Source organism: Zootoca vivipara, chromosome 12, assembly GCF_965207765.1.
Source record: "Zootoca vivipara chromosome 12, rZooViv2.hap1.1, whole genome shotgun sequence".
NCBI classification, from domain to species: domain Eukaryota; kingdom Metazoa; phylum Chordata; class Lepidosauria; order Squamata; family Lacertidae; genus Zootoca; species Zootoca vivipara.
The window spans coordinates 37,713,414-37,733,349 of NC_142595.1; the positions used below are offsets into that span (position 1 = coordinate 37,713,414).

General features: G+C 47.3%; 5 protein-coding genes across 5 annotated transcripts; 2 read left to right on the top strand and 3 right to left on the bottom strand.

Annotated features, from left to right (window-relative positions):
- Positions 1-458: 458 nt before the first annotated feature.
- Positions 459-1,016, bottom strand: LOC118077862 (histone H3). The gene has a single exon (XM_060281249.2). It carries the CDS (start codon positions 937-939, stop codon positions 529-531), a length of 411 nt encoding a protein of 136 aa, XP_060137232.2. The 5' UTR covers positions 940-1,016; the 3' UTR covers positions 459-528.
- Positions 1,017-1,956: 940 nt separating this feature from the next.
- On the top strand, positions 1,957-2,635 carry LOC118095511 (histone H4). Its single transcript, XM_035136761.3, has one exon. The coding sequence runs from the start codon at positions 2,008-2,010 to the stop codon at positions 2,317-2,319; it is 312 nt and encodes a 103-aa protein (XP_034992652.2). The 5' UTR covers positions 1,957-2,007; the 3' UTR covers positions 2,320-2,635.
- Positions 2,636-4,064: 1,429 nt separating this feature from the next.
- On the top strand, positions 4,065-7,313 carry LOC118077861 (histone H3). The gene has a single exon (XM_088655038.1). The coding sequence runs from the start codon at positions 6,750-6,752 to the stop codon at positions 7,158-7,160; it is 411 nt and encodes a 136-aa protein (XP_088511164.1). The 5' UTR covers positions 4,065-6,749; the 3' UTR covers positions 7,161-7,313.
- Positions 7,314-8,177: 864 nt separating this feature from the next.
- Positions 8,178-9,302, bottom strand: LOC118094421 (histone H1.2-like). Its single transcript, XM_035134808.3, has one exon. The coding sequence runs from the start codon at positions 8,959-8,961 to the stop codon at positions 8,269-8,271; it is 693 nt and encodes a 230-aa protein (XP_034990699.2). The 5' UTR covers positions 8,962-9,302; the 3' UTR covers positions 8,178-8,268.
- Positions 9,303-11,861: 2,559 nt separating this feature from the next.
- C12H19orf85 (chromosome 12 C19orf85 homolog) lies at positions 11,862-14,241 on the bottom strand. The gene is made up of 2 exons (XM_035136762.2): positions 14,042-14,241; positions 11,862-12,481 (listed from the first exon to the last, which is right to left on the bottom strand). Exons 1-2 carry the CDS (start codon positions 14,239-14,241, stop codon positions 11,968-11,970), a joined length of 714 nt encoding a protein of 237 aa, XP_034992653.1. The 3' UTR covers positions 11,862-11,967.
- Positions 14,242-19,936: the final 5,695 nt, after the last annotated feature.

Sequence of the window (19,936 nt, forward strand, 5' to 3'; positions counted from 1 at the left end):
ATGAAGTGTGCATGCACACGAAAGCTCATACCAAAATAAAAACTTAGTTGGTCTTTAAGGTGCTACTGAAGGAATTTTTTTTATTTTGTTTGATCGGTATTACTGCAGTGCGACCAACTAATCATGCATTTAAAAAAAAGCATTGGAATTATCGGTTCTTAACACGCGGAGGACCCCCGTTTTGTTCCCACCAAATGCCCATCTAAGCCAGCATCATCCTTTAAGAGTGGCCAGACCCGAGTGCAACAAAGATTCGTGTACGAGTTCCAGGGGTGTAGACACACAATTTCTCGCTCAGTGTTTCCCACTCCTTTTAAAAAAGGGATTATGAGGGGGGGGGAGTGTTCGTGATAGATGTTGGGACCAACGTTTGGAGCCGTGCTAAACACTAGCAACTTTACTTGGGTTCATAGAAACGGAAGCGAGTCCCAGCTCTTCCAGGAGAATGTGTTGGCTCTCAAAAGAGCCTTTGGGGTAATGACGAGGTGCAAGCGGGTGCGGGGGGGCAACGAAGTAGCAGGTGCTGCTTCACGCTCTTTCCCCGCGGATGCGCCTGGCGAGCTGGATGTCTTTGGGCATGATGGTGACACGCTTGGCGTGGATGGCGCACAGGTTCGTGTCTTCGAACAGACCCACCAGGTAAGCCTCGCTCGCCTCCTGAAGAGCCATCACCGCAGAGCTCTGGAAGCGCAGGTCCGTCTTGAAGTCCTGAGCGATCTCGCGCACCAGGCGCTGGAAGGGCAGCTTGCGGATCAGAAGCTCAGTAGACTTCTGGTACCGCCGGATCTCGCGCAGCGCCACCGTGCCCGGACGGTAGCGGTGAGGCTTCTTCACGCCACCCGTGGCCGGAGCGCTTTTACGTGCAGCCTTCGTGGCCAGCTGCTTGCGCGGCGCTTTGCCACCGGTGGACTTACGGGCGGTCTGCTTGGTCCGAGCCATTCTCTCGCCAGCAGCAAACAAACAAGACAAACCACGCCTAAGAGTGAAATGAATGAGCAAAGTGAGCGGGATCGCTGATATTTATAGCAACCTCCTCTTGACCTGATTGGTTGAAAGAGCCAAGATACATATTTTTCAAGTTGCTGAGCTACACCATGATTGGGCAAAAGCTGCTCCTCTTCTATTCGTCAGAGGTTTTTTTCGTCATTCATTCTTTTGGAGCTAATGATACTTTGTTTCAATGATCTCGTTTCTGTAGCGAAAATGCATTAGAAGATTGAGCGGCGCTGAGCTTTTTGTAACTTATAACACTTAGGGAACAGGTCGTGAGATCCACATTATGTATCTTTTTAAGCGAGGCTTCCCCGAACTGCTGTGGTGGTGAATATTAATTAAAGAGGGGCTCTGTGTGGCTTCTCCTAGTCAGGAAAGAACGATTAAGGAACATTCGAGCACTTTGGCATCTGTGTGTCTCGATAGAGGAGTGCGCCTCCGGGGTTGTTGGGGTCGGATGTTATTCTGAAGTGAGGGCTGGGAAAAGAAAGCAGTTAATACTAGAACGTCATTTTAATAAATCATTTCCTCCACTCGGCTATTATTTAAAGCGGGAAATTAAAGTGGCACCAACAGATAAATTGCCTCGCCACTTCAGTCTCGCTATTACCCCTGGAGCTGATACCCACTTACCGAGTGGTACGTAAAAAAATTGCCCCTGTTAAACGCAAAATGCACAAGCCTGAATGGAACAATTTTTCTGTATGAATTGCATATAATTTGGCCTGCTAATCGCATCTTTTACTGAGGCTCCAAGCATACCCAAATAACGTGAAATAAGAGAGCTACCGGTATCTGATTAGTCAGATTCAAACCCTCGCGGTTTGATTGGTGAAGAAGCCGAGCTACTATGACGAGTGCGCTGACGGAAAGGGGCGTTGTGAAATCAGAACACGCCCCCTTTGTGCTGGTTTCACTCAGGTCGGGCTCAGTGCTATATATACCCGTGCCGCTGTTCCCGCAGAATCATTCATTTTTTCTTCTTCTGAGGGGCTGAGACTTGCTTAAGCAGAGATGTCTGGTCGCGGAAAGGGTGGCAAAGGCCTTGGAAAGGGGGGAGCCAAGCGGCATCGCAAAGTGCTTCGCGATAACATCCAGGGCATCACCAAGCCTGCTATCCGCCGCTTGGCTCGCCGTGGAGGCGTGAAGCGTATTTCTGGCTTGATCTACGAAGAGACCCGAGGTGTCCTGAAAGTGTTTCTGGAGAACGTGATTCGCGATGCTGTGACCTACACTGAGCACGCCAAGAGGAAGACTGTGACTGCCATGGACGTCGTCTATGCTCTGAAGCGCCAAGGCCGTACTCTGTACGGTTTTGGTGGCTAAATTTTTCGAAACCCTTCATACACTTAAGAACCCAAAAGGCCCTTATAAGGGCCACCCACGCTTTCATAAAAAGAGCTGCGCTCGCTTGGATCTTAAAAAAGCAACGTTGTAATAAAAAATGGATGTGTTGCGAATTTTCGGTAGCAATGTAGCCGTGTGCTTGCCTAAGGAAACATGATTACAGCTTTTGATATTTTCCTGTTACATTCGCGCTACTTTTGTAACGGCCGACTGAGTTTTCCTATTAAAACTAAATGGTGGAGCTTTTGAGCTTCCTATTTTCTGGGTTAATTAAATAAAATCCCCACTCCTGGTTTCCTGCCTTGCTTTGTTTAATTTTAAGCCCCATGTATAACGCTAATAAAGGAGTAATGCTGGTCGCCATTTCCTTTCAAGGCTGCTTTTGTAGCAAATCTCTCAGCTGCTTTCCCCCAGACCTACGCGTCTGCAAATAGGTTTTCCGCTTTCATATAAAGAAGTTCTGCATCCTGCCTCGTGTGTTTCTTAACGCCCCTTTTAACGCGTGATTTAACCGTCGGTTTAGCTATAATGCAAATTGGGGAGTGGGAGGAGCGTTTAAACATCCATGAACAAAGAAACCAGAAGTGACATAGCAAAAAAAGCGGGATTTCTAGTAGCTATCCAATTGCAGAGCAGCGCAGGAAATTTAGACTGGGCCACTCCTACGCGTCACTAATCACGTGACTTCATTCTTATCTCCCCCCCCCTTCCGTGCTGACGGCGCAGGTGCAAAGAGTCGCTTTGTATGCTGGGCGGAGCATATAATAAAGTAATTGAGCTGGCCCCTTAACTCTGGAAAAAAATGTTATAAAATATTGTGGGCAAATAATGTACAGGTAGCTTGTTGGTGTCTTAGGACAGGTGAGAGGTTGCTGAGCAATAACTTTTCATGAATACCAGTTATTGAAATCAGATAGACAAAGCTGTGGAATTCATCAGAACTCTTTATCAATACAAAACTGAAGGAGGGGATGCAGTTGGGGATGATGGGAACCAGCAGAAACACCATCCCTGTGTGCAATAATAGTTTTTCAAGGGAACAGGGATATTATGCACCCAGGCAGATGGGTGTTGTTGTAATAATAATAATAATAATAATAATAATAATAATAATAATAATAATCAACCAGAGATGGGAAATTTGTGGCCCTCCAGATGTTGATGGACTACAACTCACATCATTTTTGGTCAGGCCACCTGGGGCTAATGAGAGTAGAAGCCCAGCAACATCTAGAGCAGGGGTCACCAAACTAAGGCCAGGGGGCCGGATGCGGCCCAATAGCCTTCTAAATCCAGCCCGTGGACGGTTCAGGAATCAGCATGTTTTTACATGAGTAGAATGTGTTCTTTTATTTAAAATGCATCTCTGGTTATTTGTGGGGCATAGGAATTCATATTTTTTTTCCAAAATATAGTCTGTGCCCCCCCAAGGTCTGAGGGACAGTGGACCGGCCCCCTGCTGAAAAAGTTTGCTGACCCCTGATCTAGAGGGCCACAAATTCCCTGTTCCTTTTGTTAGGCCATGCTCAGCATCAAAAGTTTTAAAGGCTGCACTTCCAGCATAGAACGAGCAGAAGTGCTATTCCTTCCAAAAAAAAAAAAAAATTGAAGTCAGCTGTTAACACAGTTTTCTCATGCACACACACACAGAACCTATTAAAGTTAGAGAGCAAAAGTAAAGAGAAATGCCAGTAAATTGTATATTGATTTTTAGCTGGTTACACTAGGACAGGCATCCCCAAACTGCGGCCCTCCAGATGTTTTGGCCTACAAGTCCCATGATCCCTAGCTAACAGGACCAGTGGTCGGGGAAGATGGGAATTGTAGTCCAAAACATCTGGAGGGCCGAAGTTTGGGGATGCCTGCACTAGGACCTAGGTATATAAATATATTTGTTTGTGTATAGTGGTTTGGTTTGAGCAGCAATAAAAATAGTAGCAGAGCCATGCCTGTTTACTTTCACTGCAGATTCTTAGAGATAAGAGAAACAAAATGGACACTTTTTTTTGGTGATGCTTGATTCCAAAATACACCTAATAGATGTTGGTGGGGGGAAATGGAAGTTGATTAGATGTGTTTGTTGTTATTACATCAACAAGCTCTGTTCATGCACCTAGAATAATGTCAGTGAGCATCAAGTGTGTAGAGGAGGAAGCTATGGCTGCATCCCACCAGCAAACTCCCCACCCCTGCTTCCTGAGGATAAAATGGAGAGCAACCCATGCTTGCCACATTGAATTCCTTGGAGGAAAGGTGGGGTAGACAAGAGAATAAAAATAATAATCAATGGTGACAGGGGCTGATGGAACACAACCATTTCTTTGGTGCCGGGGGTTGGGAACATCCCTGCCCCACACAGTTTATATGCCTGTGAAAATCTTATTGATTACATGAGGAGGGCAGCTCACAAAGTACAGTATAAAAGGGCAAGTCTGCCCCTCACACTGCAATGATCGGAGAGCATGTCCCAGCTGTGGTTTCTAGCCCATCAGCCCCAGCTAATGAAGTGACTCAACTATGCAGAGGCAAAATGTTGGCATAACAGGTAAGCACACAACAGAGTTGTAAATCACTTGTGCCACCGAGAAGGTGAGGGGGGAGTGTGCGTTTGGTTAATGTATTAGGTAAAGGTAAAGGGGCCCCTGACCATCAGGTCCAGTCGTGTCCGACTGGGGTTGCAGCGCTCATCTCGCTCCATAGGCCGAGGAAGCCAGCGTTTGTCCGCAGACAGCTTCTGGGTCATGTGGCCAGCATGACAAAGCTGCTTCTGGCGAACTGGACCAGCGCACGGAAACGCCATTTACCTTCCCGCCGGAGCGGTCCCTATTTATCTACTTGCACTTTGATGTGCTTTCGAACTGCTAGGTGGGCAGGAGCTGGGACTGAGCAATGGGAGCTCACCCCGTTGCAGGGATTCGAACCGCCGACCTTCTGATCAGCAAGCCCTAGACTCTGTGGTTTAACCCACAGCGCCACCTGGGTCCCTCCAGGTTAATGTATTACTCATCCTCTAAAGCAGTGGGCAGCACATTTAGCTGTCAGAGGGCCATACTTCTTTGTGGGCAGCCCACTGGGGGACACATGCAAGAGATGGGTTGGGGCAGAATTAAAAATGGAGCAATAGGTGTGGCTTACCTTCTAGGCTACCTTCTAGCCATGCAAATGTCAGAAGATCCTACAAACGCACACACTAACAAGCATCTCCCTCCATGCAAGCAAGTTTTATCCATTCCAACAGGGCAAAAGCACAAAGAGTGTGGGTGGGTAGGGGGCTGCCCTAGTGACCAATGTGGCCTGGGGAGAGTCCCTAGGGTTGGTCGGAGACCTGAAGAGCTGCATTTGACCCCACACCAGTGTAGGAGATTATTAACTTTACATTTTAATTAACAATTTAATGGATTTTAATACATTATATATTGCCTTGTCGAATCATAGAGTTGGAAGGAATGCTGAGGCTCTTTTAGTGCAACCTCCTGCAATGCAGGGCTATGCAGCTCTCGATTACAGGGATAGAATCTGCAACCTTGACATTATCAGCATCACACTTTAACATTGAGATGGTACCGCACCCACCTTTTTTGGCTCTGCTGAAATACCGGTACAGTACTAGGAACTTTAGGCTCCTCTCCAAATTTTTTAATTCCTCCTCTTTACCACAAAATCTTTGTTACTACAGTGCATGATATTGTTTCCCCCTCTTACATCTCCATCTTTTGTGTTCCTTTTCTTAAAACATGGACCACTTTTTTCTGCTGAAAGGTTGAGAAAAAAAATCCTTATTTTTTTGGGGGGGGGGGATATACTCTTGTCAGTTTGATATGAATTACCTCGACGATATAATAGGAATTAAACGTGACACTGACAGGTACTATAATTAGGGAGCAATCCTAGCTCCACTTAACAAGGGAGTAATTTCCATGGAGCTAGTTGGGGTCCGTCCCCCTCTTCTGAGTGTGCTTAGGTTATGCAGCTCTAATAAAATTAATGTTAAGGTTATGCATGTTGAATAACGTGGGAGAATCCTCACCGGAGGGAATTCCTCCTTGTGCTAGGATTCCTCAGCACAACACAGGAGCCGTGAGCGTTCTTTCCGTGTGTACAGTATCTGTGAAAAGTTGCGGGACGTGACAGGGTGTTTACTGCTAGAAAGCGAGAGGCGGCCTGGAGGGCCCTCACTCCGGAGAACAAAGACGTGAGAGAAGGAGGATGAGCCAATCGGAAAGCTTTGCCATCACTGGTCCAACCAGGGCAGAGCCCGGGATATTCAAACTTTTTCAACGGCTGCGTTGCGGACCTCAGCCAATAGGACCACGAGGATTCGGCTATAAATAGCCGCCAGCCCAGCCGCTGCCTTCATAGTTCCGAGCTGCTGCAGAGAGCTTGAGTTTGTTGCTGACTTCCTTGGAGAGATGGCCAGGACCAAGCAGACCGCCCGTAAGTCCACTGGTGGCAAAGCGCCGCGCAAGCAGCTGGCCACGAAGGCTGCGCGTAAAAGCGCTCCGGCCACGGGTGGCGTGAAGAAGCCTCACCGCTACCGTCCGGGCACGGTGGCGCTGCGCGAGATCCGGCGGTACCAGAAGTCTACTGAGCTTCTGATCCGCAAGCTGCCCTTCCAGCGCCTGGTGCGCGAGATTGCGCAGGACTTCAAGACGGACTTGCGCTTCCAGAGCTCTGCGGTGATGGCTCTTCAGGAGGCGAGCGAGGCTTACCTGGTGGGTCTGTTCGAAGACACGAACCTGTGCGCCATCCACGCCAAGCGTGTCACCATCATGCCCAAAGACATCCAGCTCGCCAGGCGCATCCGCGGGGAAAGGGCTTAAAAAAAACTACAGTATTCCAGTTTATTTCGACAAACTCGTAACAACCCAAAGGCTCTTTTAAGAGCCACCCACTCCTTCACTTAAAAGAGCTGGTCGCAGCTGCACCAATTTTATCGAGGAAAAATCTGATGTCTGTTAATACTGTCCAAAATACATAATTTCAAGCTCGTGTGGGGTACCCCTATGCGCGATCATTTTGAGGAAGGACAAAAAGTGGAAAAAGATTGGGGGGGGAGGGAGAGAAATATGGCAAAGGAGGAGAGCTCACTACTGTTGTAAATGTTAAGGTTATATATATATATTGTTCATAAACATGTACATGTACAGGCACATGTCTGAAACAGCACAGGAAGACAAGCCTGACTGACACCATTTTGACTTTGACCAGAATCACACACACATTCGCACATGACTATCAACGGGAGCTCACCCTTTAACGGGGATTCAAACAGCCAACCTTCTGATCACTACCCTAGAGTTTCCTGATTATACGGAGTCAAGGACTGGATTATTGACAATTTCATGCAGGAGATTTCTGCGGAAATTTTAGGATTAGTGCTGAATGGCGCAAGCGCGTACGCGTCGAAACAAACGAACAAAATCCAGTAGCACCTTAAGAGACCAAAGAAAAGGCCAGGGGTGTCTACACCCCTGGAACTCGTACACCAAACTTTACTCGCGAAACTGTTGGCCGCTCTTCTGAACCATTAAAATGCCCCAAATTCAGGCTTAGCTTGCCAACATAGGAATAGGCACAGGAGTAATCCCGCTCACGCAAAGTACAGTAATGCCTTGTAAAACCAAGAACCCCAAACCATACTGCTAAGGAGGCGAACCACTCAACCCTGTGCATAGCTGCTTCGAAGTGCAGGCGCAAACTAGGGTGCGAGCAGGGATTGCAGCGTCCCTTTGTTTTTATTAGTGGGCGGGTGGGCAGGGGGTGGGGCTGATCTGACTTTCCAAACTGCCAAGTAGGGAAAATCTCCGGTGACGCTGGACCAGCGTAACGTCAGCTCTTTCCGGGTGAGAAAGTGGGTGGCTCTTAAAAGAGCCTTTGGGATGGCGAGGGCTGAGGCAGGCAGGCAGGCAGGCAGGGCGCGGCGCCTCTTCACTTCTTCTTGGGCGCAGCCTTCTTGGGCTTGGCCACTCTGGCCTTGGGCGTCTTGGGCTTCGCTTTGGCCTTAGCCTTGACGGCCTTGGCCTTGGCAGGGCTCTTGGCCGCAGCCTTCTTGGGCTTGGCGGCCTTGGCCTTCTTGGGGCTCTTGGCCGCCGCTTTCTTGGCGCCCGCCGCCGGCTTCTTGGCGCCCGCCGCCTTCTTGGGGCTCTTCTTGGCGGCCGGCTTCTTGGGCTTCTTGGCCGAGCCGGAGGCGGGCTTCTTGGGCGCCACCTTCTTGCTGCGGACGGCGGCCGCCGCCGGCTTCTTCTTCTTGGCCCCGGTCGCAGCCTTGTCCTTGGTGGTCTCGTGCAGCTGCTTCTTGTTGAGCTTGAAGGAGCCAGAGGCGCCCGTGCCTTTGGTCTGCACCAAGGTGCCTTTGCTCACGAGGCTCTTGAGGCCCAGCTTGATGCGGCTGTTGTTCTTGTCCACGTCGTAGCCGGCGGCCGCCAGCGCCTTCTTCAGCGCCGCCAGGGACACCCCGTTGCGCTCCTTGGACGCCGCCACCGCCTTGGTCAGCAGCTCCGTCACGCTGGGGCCCGACGCCTTGCGCGGCTTGGCGGCTCCCGCGGGCTTCTTGGCTTTCTTGGCAGGCGCCTTGGCGGCGGGCGCCGCAGCCGCCGGTGCTTCGGGAACAGTCTCCGACATGATCGTCTCCGCTCTCCGCTTGTGCTGGTGCTGAAGGAGAAGGAAGCGGCGGGCTGCTGGCTAGAACCTCTCGGAACCGAAAAGTAAAGTCTGAAGTGCAGCCCCGGAGCTGCCTGCTATTTATAGGGGCGGAGCTGCGCGCTGATTGGTGCGCTCGCAGACCCCGCGCTCTCCTCCGCAGACAGAAATGGCTCCTGTCCCCGTTGCAACTTTGTGTTTCTTGAGTGCCACAAAATGGCCCAAATCGCCGCGTCCCCGCCTCGCGGCGCCCCGGGCCCCGGGCGAAACGGACCCGGGGGAGCATCTCTCTCCGAGCCCGGCCGCCTCGGGTCCCGGGGAGGCGGCGCGCCAGGGAAAAGCAGGCAGAAGCGCGGCCGAGTCCCGCTCGGCGCGCCTGGCGCCTGGAAATCTTGGCCTTTTTCGGCTAAATTAAAAACTTCTCGTGGCGATCAGGGGCCGGAGAAACGCGCCGGGCTAATCTCGGGGGGGTCTGCCCCCCGCTGGCGGGGGACCCGGCGACTCCGGAGTGGCCGTTTGCGCGCAAAAGCGCTTCGAGTTGTGCCAAGTAACACATTCATTCATTCACTTTGGGCCCAGAGAGAAGTTGCCTCGCACAGAAAAGCCCTCAGTTTTAGGGCGTAGAAAATTTCTGAAACATAATTGTCCTTTCCCCTTTTCTTTTCTTTTCTTTATTGTGATCCTTAAGGCCTGGGCCCCTGAGGAATCCACAACATTTTTAAGGTGACCCTTAAGTTCCCCATAAGACACTATTGATTTAGATTGGTTTCGCTTGTCTAACCCTGGAGCAGAAGAAATGTTTTTATTAAAAGCTGTTTTCTCTTTCAACTTCCCCCCTTCCCACATTGTCACATTGTTTGCTATTTGTTTTGTATTTGAAAGAAGATATCATATATAATATGTTAAAGTAGAGAAGGACACTAAATGGCTGTAAAGGGGCCAGTGTATCTGTCCATGGATGAATGGTAAATGAAGGAAGAGCAGAATATTTATTCAGAACTGCAGAACTATGATGCTGCTTTAAAAAAAATATTTTAAAAATCCAGAAATCAGAATACAGATAAGCAATACCTGAAACTTATGTTATTAAACCAACTTTCTAAGTTACCCTCTAATATCATTCAATCCTTCTGCAAATTGGCAATTTCGTCATGCTCCATACATCTTGTCGCAGTCTCTCTCCAGATGTTTTTGGGTTCCTGTTGCCATCAGCCACAGCCAGCATGGTCAATGGCCAACCAAGAGGATGGAAGATTTAGTCCAGCAATATTTGAAGAATCCATGTTGTCTCTCTCTGTTTATGGGTGCCATGCTGCCCAGTGACATTTACATGTTTTGTGACTTGTGGTAATGTTTTAATTCCCTTTCATGGTCCTCATATAATTTTCTAACTTGAGTGGCATTAATGCATTTGTATTCCATTTCAAATAAAATGGATGTTTGTCTGTCTGTTTGTTTTAATAAATGCAGTCCTTTGCCTCCTCTGAAGGAATGCTTAACAAAAATGCCATAGTAACAATAAAAAAGCAAAATAAAGCATTACAAAACACACAGGATCACATCTTGTTTAACTTGTGCATGCAACAAATGTACATAACTCACATCAAGGGATCTTGGAGAGTTACAGCTTAAGCCACAAGATAATTTATTTATGGGATAAAACTTACGTGCTTTCGGGAAATGGGATTTCAGCTTAGTTTTGTTTCCATTCTCCCAGATTTTAAAATTGCCCACTTGTATGATAAACATAGCAGCAGCTGACATAGCTGAAACCAGGGTGTGATATCACAGCCAGAATGTGAAGAATATGAAATTCCTGGGTTCTACTCTTTTGAAATGGTGGCAGTGAGGGAATTTCTCCCTCTCAACCTCATGTACCTTTTGCAGAGTTGTTGTAAATATACATGAATGCATTGCAACTTTAGCATCTGTGCTATACAGGGACACAGAAAATCTCGCCAAAACTATCTCTTTTTAAATCTATCTATATCAAAACCACACCACACACTCACACACAACCTTCCTTGCAAAGCCACTAACTTGCTCTAGAAGCCACTAAAGCCTAGAGCCTGGGGTGTTACTTGCAATACAGGAATGGGGAACCTGTGGCTCACCAGATGATGTTGGACTACAATTCCCATTAGCCACAGCCAGCACAGTCAACACTCAGGGATGATGGGAGTTGTAGTCCAACATCATTTGGAGGACCTAGCAGCAGATGCCATGATGGGGCTGTGTCTCTCGTGGCAGGATGACATGCCACATGGCCCTGGTCCTCACTTAAAGGGATTAAATGTGGGGAATACATGATGCGCAAGATATGGATAATAATCGAACAGTCCACTAGGTGGCAGTAAGAAACAAACATTTAATAGTCACATCGTTGAATCAGGGTACACAAAATTCAGAGAGGGACATTATTAGCAATTTTAGGCAGAGCAATAATTAACTTTCTGCTCTTCTGTTGAATGAGTTAAACAGCCAAGCATAGTTTACATTTACATACCTTGAGCATAAGAAGAAAATACTTGGAGATGAATATAGAAAGCCAACAAATGATTTAATTAAGTTGTTTTGTTCCTCTTTCAGCACTATTGAGTAGCCTAAAGTAGATTACCTGAGAGGAAGGAAAAGAGAGGATTCAAATGGGAAAGAGATGGCTGAGCAGAGAGAAAGGGAAAAAAAAGTTTCCTCTAGACTTTTCCAGTTTCCAAACCCACTCTATGTAGCATTAAATGGACAGCACAGCACAGAGATGTTGAAGTACAGTACTTCTTTAGGAAAGGTGCGTACAAAAATGCAAATATGAATGAATATGATGTACAAGGATACATGGCAATGGGGGAAGTAGCTTGCAAACAGGTGTCCATTAGGCCAAAAAAAAAAAAAAAAAGCACAGATGAGGATAAATGAACACAAACGTGTGTATGAGCCTTCCATCTTGGACCAAACAGGACATTAAGGTGGATGTTAAAACTGGAGGTCAAGTCACCATGCTTCCAGCTCCCAGAAGGGCATGCAGTTGTCATAGTCAGAAACCACCAGAGCCCCTGGATTGGAGGCAGGGATGGGGCATTCAGATGCCCCCGGAAAGCACTTGTCTGAAGCTACTAGGCAAGCTCCACAGGCTGCAGAACCTTCTCTGTGGGACGGCAAGCTGGACGGCACATTATTACATTCCAGCAGGCACGGCCCTAAGGGATTGGGACCACATAGAGATAAGGTGTTGCTTGCCGGTTCCATCTCCTCAATGATGGGCTCAAAAAGTTCCTCTGGTCCTGACATCAGGGCGTCAAGGGAGAGCGCCCAGCAGGGGCTTGGGTCGGGAGCCACAAAGGCTTCCGCTGTGCCCAAAAAGGAGCCAGGAGGTGCCCGGGCTGGGGCTGGGTTGTTGGGCTTGGGAGGACTCGTTTGCTGCGATGCTGCAGGGAGTGTCTGAGCCTCCTGGGAAAGGATGGAGGAGGCCAAGCGGCGAGTAGCAGCCTCAATGTCTGAGAAACTCCTGGGGAAAGAAAAGAAAAGGCTGTGAGTTTCCTTGCAGGCTGCCATGGGTTTACCTGAAGCAGTGCACTATGGAAGACACCCAGCGCAGTTTTTTTCTTTAAAAAAATGTTTAGGGGTACTCTCACATTTTCCTACTCATATTGAAATACTGCCCCTCAATGAGGGCAAACTTAGATTCACAAAATGTTTAGGGGTATGCGTACCCCTGCGTACCCCCATAAAAAAGCACTGGATACATCAGAGTTTCTCACCATGCCTTATAGCACAGTTTGTAAGCATGCCTCCATCTCAGGGATGCGCTGTGGGCTAAACCACTGAACCTAGGGCTTCCTGATCAGAAGGTCGGTGGTTCGAATCCCTGCAATGGGGTGAGCTCCCGTTGCTTGGTCCCAGCTCCTGCCAACCTAGCAGTTCGAAAGCACGTCAAAATGCAAGTAGATAAATAGGAACCGCTCCTGCGGGAAGGTAAACGGCGTTTCCGTGTGCTGCTCTGGTTTGCCAGAAGCGGCTTTGTCATGCTGGCCACATGACCTGGAAGCTATACGCTGGCTCCCTCGGCCAATAATGCGAGATGAGCGCGCAACCCCAGAGTCAGTCACGACTGGACCTAATGGTCAGGGGTCCCTTTACCTTTACCTTTACTACTACTACTAGAATCATGGAGTTTGAAGGGGCTTTCCTTCTTAAAAAAAAAAAGCTCGACAACATCATTGACCTGAATCCCCCAAAATGGGGTAGATCACTGCCAGTTTTTAACTCTGTGAGTAGATCGCAGTCTCTTGGGAGTTGGCCACCCCTGATCTAGCCCAACCTTTTGCAATGCAGGAATATGTAGCTGTCCCTCACGGGGATCAATCCTGCAACCTTGGCGTTATCACCACCATGCTTTAACCAACTGAGCAACCCGGTTGGCTTATCACCCCAAAAGATCTCATATTTTCCCACAACATCCCTCTGAATCTGCTTATAGGCACCGGTTTGGCATTTTGGGGGGAGAGAGCAGAGCCATTGTCAGAGAGAGGAAGGCAACGCCAGGCATTTGCCAAGGCCCCCCTCGCTGTTGCCCTTCCTTTCCCCAAGCCTCCAGGCTCTGTTCCTCTCCCTCCCTCCCCCCCTGTTGTGCTATCACTGCCTGTTCCCCTGCCCTCTCTGAGCATGTGGGAAGTGATCAAGTAAGAAGACAGAGCAGAATCCTTCACTTGCCCTCTGGGTGGTTATATGTATTGAGCCCTGAGGAGGAGGGCAAGTCAATGGGCAGAAGGAACATCAGCAAGGAGGAGATGGACCACTCAGGGCATCTTGCCTGAGACTCCTCTTCTCTTCTCCCAAATAAACTCTAGAGCCAGAATCATGGGGAGAGGAGAACAGGGATGGTAGCTGTTTTAGTTCAGAAGCAGCAATGCTTCTGAATATCTGTGGCTGGAAACCATGGGAGGGGAAAGTGCGGTGTGGCTCACACGCTTCCCCACAGGCCTCTGGTTGTCCACGCATGGTGAGAGCAGCATGGGCCACTGGCCTGATCCAGCAGGGCTTGTCTTATGTCCTTCGGACGTCCTACCTGCAAATCTGGTTCTGTAGGAACCTCCGGTGGTTCACTTTCCTCTTGCCGGGCCGGCTCCTGCAGGGTCTCTGCAAGGTGCGCATGACATGGGATGCTGCTGTTGACACAAAGGTGCACAGATCCCTCCCGCGCTCGTATGAGGTCAGGGGACGTGGAGGCGCCACAGGAGGCTGGGAGACGTGGCTGCCGTGTGGCATTCTCAGTTTTGTTAGGAGTTGATATGAAGCGCCTCCTGCAAAGTCCTGCTTTTGCTATGGTAGCCTGCCCCTGTGAGAGGTGGGGGGAAGAGAGCCCCCATCAGAAGAGCCTAGTCATGGCATGTTTTTGTTCAAGTAAGCTGAGTTGCAACACCTCTTGCTAAGCCCATCCATTGCTGTCTCCACTGTTGTCCTTCCTTATCCCTAATGAAATTTGAAATAGAAACAAGAGAGACCTCTTCTGGAAGCATCAAGTCAAGACAGGATCTCCTAAAATGTCACTCCTTTCTCTCCCCATCTCCTCGCAATCGCTAAGATAGAAGAGCTTCACGAACTACGAACCCCAAAATTTGGGATCCCCTCCAAACCTGTCCCAAAGCTTTGCAAAGCCGTTACATGTGTTTTGCAGAACCCCCCCAAGCAGATACATCAAACTGGGATTCATAGTTAACGCTAAAAAAAATGCAACATGTTGGATCCCAAATTTCGGGGTTCATAGTTAACGAAGCTATAAGAAAAGCCTTAAAGGTCTATTCATCTCTCACACCTGAACAGCAAAACAGAAATGCTGCTGAACAGGGTTTGGCTCTACCCTGGCTACACTGACACTGGCTTGATTTACACCAGCTTCTTGTGCATAGCGTTGCTTCCTTACTTGCGATTAGTCTGCAAATGTACCGCTGGACGTGTGATTTCAGATGGTACAGAATTTATTCCGGGTACAGAGCTGTTCAGACCCCAGGTCCTCTGTATCTGCACCTTAAGGAACCAGGAAAGGACTAGGAACCTATTTTGGCTGAGGGTTTAAAAGTGACTGTTCATTTCTACAGCCATCTACAGGTTTACCACTCCCATCAGCCCATCACCCATTCCCACCCCCCCACCCCCACCCTCTGTATATACATAAGGGACTGACTTCTGTTTCAAGTGTATCTGAAGAAGTGTGCATGCACACGAAAGCTCATACCAAAATAAAAACTTAGTTGGTCTTTAAGGTGCTACTGAAGGAATTTTGTTCATTTCTAGATGAACAAAACACAAATGGGACCTGCAACAAAAAGTGGTGATGGGGTGCAGCATTCAGGATGCCAGCCACTTCGTTCCATTTCACTCTGACCCTCACCTAACAGCCGGCCGGCATTCCTTGCCTTTGAACACACACAGTCTTCACTGGGCAATTTTGGTGGGTTCACCCCAATAGACCTTTTTAATTAAAAGCAATCGCTGTCTTTAAAGGATGGGTCCCCCCCCCCAAGTCTGTGGGTACCTCTCTGGTGCAAAATGCCATTTAGGCTGCATAAGAATTCATGCTCACATCCTGAATATTGGAAACAGAAGGAATGATACAAAATAGTCCTCAGGGGATTTCAGTCCTGAATTCAAGTCCTGGGTAGTTTTTTTTTTTTTGGCTTGGGGTGGAATGGGCACCTTCTTTCCCTCCTCCCCCATCAACCCCCCCCCCCGGCTTCTTGGCAGATTGAGTCATCACAGTTTTTGACAGCATATTAACAGAATAAGAAGCGGTTGCCCCAGTTTAAACGAAGTGCCTTCCAGATGTGTTCCTAATTCCACATACCTGTTCTTAGATGAAGAGATCTGAGAAGCTGAGTTCCAAATAAATGCATCAGCGCTTGGCAATCTTCTCTCTGGCTCCCTGAATGCCTGTTTATCTATCCTTCCATCCACCACCCCAAGACTGCTCCCATCAAACTCCTTTTGTTCCCAACTGCATCTATTTCTTCTCCCTCTTGTCCGAGGACTGCTGCTTTGAGATTGGTACCCAGCACAGAGTGGACTGATGAAGATGCTTAAGAACTCCACCCCTTTCCCTCTCCCTCTCTACCTCCCCCCCCCCACACCCTCACCTTAAGGAAAATCATAGCCACTACAGTAAACAGGAACCAGGTTGAAATTAATTCCTGTAAGGAGTTTATTGGTTGTTAGTAAAGAAAGACACATTTGGTTGGGGGTGGGGTGGGGTGCTAGCTCAGGCGAGACTGCAGGGAACAAGGTTTACTCAGATACAGTGGTACTTTGGTTCTCAAACTTAATCCGTTCCAGAAGTCCGTTCCAAAACCAAGGCGTTCCAAAACCAAGGCCACTTTCCCATAGAAAGTAATGCAAAATGGATTCATCCGTTCCAGGCTTTAAAAAGCAACCCTTTAAACAGCAATTTAACATGAGTTTTACTATCTAACGAGACTGTTGATTCATAAAAAGAAAGCAATAATCAATGCACTGTGCTATAAAATAAATAAAACAGTACTTTAGATGATAAAAAACAAAAATATTTTTTTCTTACCTGCACTGAGGATAGTAAAAACAAATTACCGTAGCTGGGAAAGCCTCAAAAACAAAAACACAAAATAAATAGCAAAAACAAAAGCACCAAACTTAACCTGTTCTGGAAGTCCATTTGACTTCCGAAATGATCTAAAACCAAGGTGCAGCTTCTGATTGGTGCACAATAGCCAACAGCCACATAGGATGCTCGACTTCCGAAAAACATTCGAAAACCGCAACACTTACTTCCAGGTTTTCAGCATTTAGGAACCAAGGAATTTGAGTACAAAGGCATTTGAGAACCAAGGTACCACTCTGCTTATATTTGCCTACAATACCTTGAGTTACAATGCCTTTAACATACATTGTAGAATTGTACAGTAAGACTGCAGCCCTATACACACTTGCCTAAGGAGGAATCCCCATCGAAAGCAATGGGATTTACCTCTCAACTGACATGCATAGCATTGTGCTGTTGAGGGCATCACAACTCAAGGGAGATCATGAACGTTGCTGAGGAACGTAGTTAAGAAATCTGTCAGAGGAAATGGGAAGGTTGGAAACCGTCATCTCAGCATATACATGTCCTTCCAGATTCAAGGCTGAGTGATGTCTGCAACCTTGAAGACCCCGAATCACTTCTGAGGCTGTGTACAAATCATATGTGTAAAGTGCATTCCTACCCCCCCACCCCACCCCACCCCAAGAATTCTTGGAACTGTAGTTTGTTAAGGGTGCTGGGAACTGCAACTCTATTTGGGGCAAGCTACCATTTGTTTGCTAATTAATTATTTAATTAATAAAAATTGTATACTGCTTGATTGTAAAAAAAAGAAAGAAAAGTATTTCAAACTGGTGAAATAAAAAAAAATTAAGGTCACGCATACACACACACACACACACACTAGCTGGCCCAGCCACGCGTTGCTGCAGCTAATCCCTGTGACTTAGGGAACTGTTTTGCAACCTCTCCAGTGCTCCCAGCATCCCCGGCTGTCTGAGTTTTGTGTTCGGGAACAGTAGGTTTTACCTGCTTTACCTGCCATAGGTGTGACATCTATCTATGCAACCTGTATATGGTCACTCGCATATTCGCTTGGGACGTTGTGTACAAATTTGAATGCAATTGGTCAAGCGGTTTCGGAGAAAAGTGGAGACTAACCCAAATGCCCAGTTTACATTTCTATATATATAGATAAATGTTCATAAATGTATCAAGCAAACACGTACAGTACAGGAAAACAGTCCTGAAACCATTTTGACTCTCCCAGGCTGACCAGGCCTTTTTCTGAAAGGAGGGAGGAAATGGAAAAACCTCCCCATTGCCTGTGGCACATTTAAGGTGTGAATGGGGTGAGCTTGGGACCTGTGACCTGGATTCCTGAATTGAGTAGTTATAATGACAAAAGAGTGGGGGTGGTCTTGGGCTACACCCCTTCTGTGATGTATGTATGATGCTTCTGGGTCTTGGACTCCAGGGCAGGCAATTTAAAATGTCTATATAAGGGCAGGCACACCTTTGTTCTAGGTCCTCCTCTTTTCTCCTGCGTGAGAGGGAGCACCCTGTTGCAACAGTTCAATAAAGATCAAGCTTACTAGCTGCTTTGCTTCTCAATATTCTCTGGTTGGCCTCTGTTATTTTCTCCTGCCGATGGAGAACCTACAAAGGACTCTACAAGGGAATAAGGGCAGGTTTTGTTTATTACAGAGGTTTACAAGAAGAAAAAACTTTCCCATGTCTTTCTTTGTTACATGTAAAATAAAAAAAATCCTTCAGTAGCACCTTAAAGACCAACTAAGTTGCACACTTCTTCAGATACACTGAAACAGAGGAGCCAGACCCTTATGTATATTCAGAGGGTGGTATGTATATTCTGTACATTCTGAATATACATAAGGGTCTGGCTCTTCTGTTTCAGTGTATCTGAAGAAGTGTGCATGCACACGAAAGCTCATGCCAAAATAAAAACTTAGTTGGTCTTTAAGGTGCTACTGAAGGAAGTTTTTTTATTTTGCTTCGACTCAGACCAACACGGCTACCTACCTGTAACTAGAACTTTGTTACATGTGTGTGTGTTGCTGCCTTTTTCTATGATTTCCAAAGGCATGCCTAGGGGCTCACCGCTGGTCAGTTCCCCTGGCACTGACCAGACCCAGACCTGCTTAGCATCACTCGTGTTGCCGCCTCGTGCGCCTCCAGATCATGCCCCGGATATGGAAAAGTGTGGTCTGGTAATTTCTTCATGCTGGGCTGCTCTTAAGGACACAGGCCGAAGACTAGGGGAAAATGTTGGCAACCCTAATCTGTACAGAGCCGGGTGCGCTACCTTTTAAAGCATTCAAGTTATGAACAACCTTAAATTACTTATCCTGTAAACCGCCCTGTGATTGTTGGATGAAGGGCAGTATATACCGTAAATCTAATAACTCATCATCATAAAATTATCTACTCATCTGAACTATCTTTTAGGCTTTCCTTCCACTTAAAATCCTCCTGCTCGCACAGCCTCTGTTCTGAGAAATATAAATAAATCTATATCCAATTAAATCTATATCCAATTCTTTTCTGTCACACTCATCACATATATTTTTTGCCTCCCTTTTCTCCTCGTCCTGTTTGTTCTGCCCACTTCCTTTGTCAGATCCAACTCTGAGTCCATCAGCAAGCAGGCTCCCAATTAGCAAATACTTGCTACTGGGATGTGGCTGTTATTGCTGTCTTCACCAATTACAGATGTCACAGGCTTCAATGGTCTCTGAGCACTTGAGGCACCGTGGAGATGCCATCCGTGGTGGGGCGTTTTGAGTTTCCGGGCACAAAAGAATGCAACCGCTTTCCCTCCCCTTCATCTTAACCCTCTGAGCTGGAGTCACCACGATAATACAAGCAATTATAAAGCAATTACAGTACTCATAATAATGGCAAAATGCAGGCCTGAGGCTTGCAAAAATGAAAACGGGAGGATAAGGTAGAGGGGATGTGAGCAAAGGTTGCAGCGCTTTTTAGTTTAGAGAAAAGGTCAGCAAAAAGTGACAAGATAAAAGTTTATTAAAAATTATGCATGGCATGAAGAAAGTGGGTAGCAGACATTTCCCCCACTCTTCCATTGTTGGTGCAAGGAGAAAGAAATATATATCACACGGAATTCCTGGATGCCAAGTTTCAAGTTTGGGGCAACTACACTTTGGTGAGAGAACCCCAGCAGAGATTTAACATCACAAAACAGGTAGCAAAGAAAAGCATGGGAATATAGGCTGTAAAATCTTAAAACGTGCCCAATCAAGTGAGTTCCAAAAGGTTCCTTAAAAAGTTTATTTTCAAAGTTTCCTATGTCCCCTAGCATAGAAAAAGACCACATATTTGCTAAGTTAAAAATGATATACTGGCAAACTCTTCAAGGTCAGATGCAGC

Bases quoted from the DNA above. Each gene is read 5' to 3' on its own strand.
- LOC118094421 (XM_035134808.3), bottom strand. From the start codon at position 8,961: ATGTCGGAGACTGTTCCCGAAGCACCGGCGGCTGCGGCGCCCGCCGCC.
- LOC118077862 (XM_060281249.2), bottom strand. From the start codon at position 939: ATGGCTCGGACCAAGCAGACCGCCCGTAAGTCCACCGGTGGCAAAGCG.
- LOC118077861 (XM_088655038.1), top strand. From the start codon at position 6,750: ATGGCCAGGACCAAGCAGACCGCCCGTAAGTCCACTGGTGGCAAAGCG.
- LOC118095511 (XM_035136761.3), top strand. From the start codon at position 2,008: ATGTCTGGTCGCGGAAAGGGTGGCAAAGGCCTTGGAAAGGGGGGAGCC.
- C12H19orf85 (XM_035136762.2), bottom strand. From the start codon at position 14,241: ATGCCACACGGCAGCCACGTCTCCCAGCCTCCTGTGGCGCCTCCACGT. The intron at 12,482-14,041 runs GTAGGACGTCCG...TTCTTTCCCCAG, and splicing joins CTACAGAACCAGATTTGCAG to GAGTTTCTCAGACATTGAGG.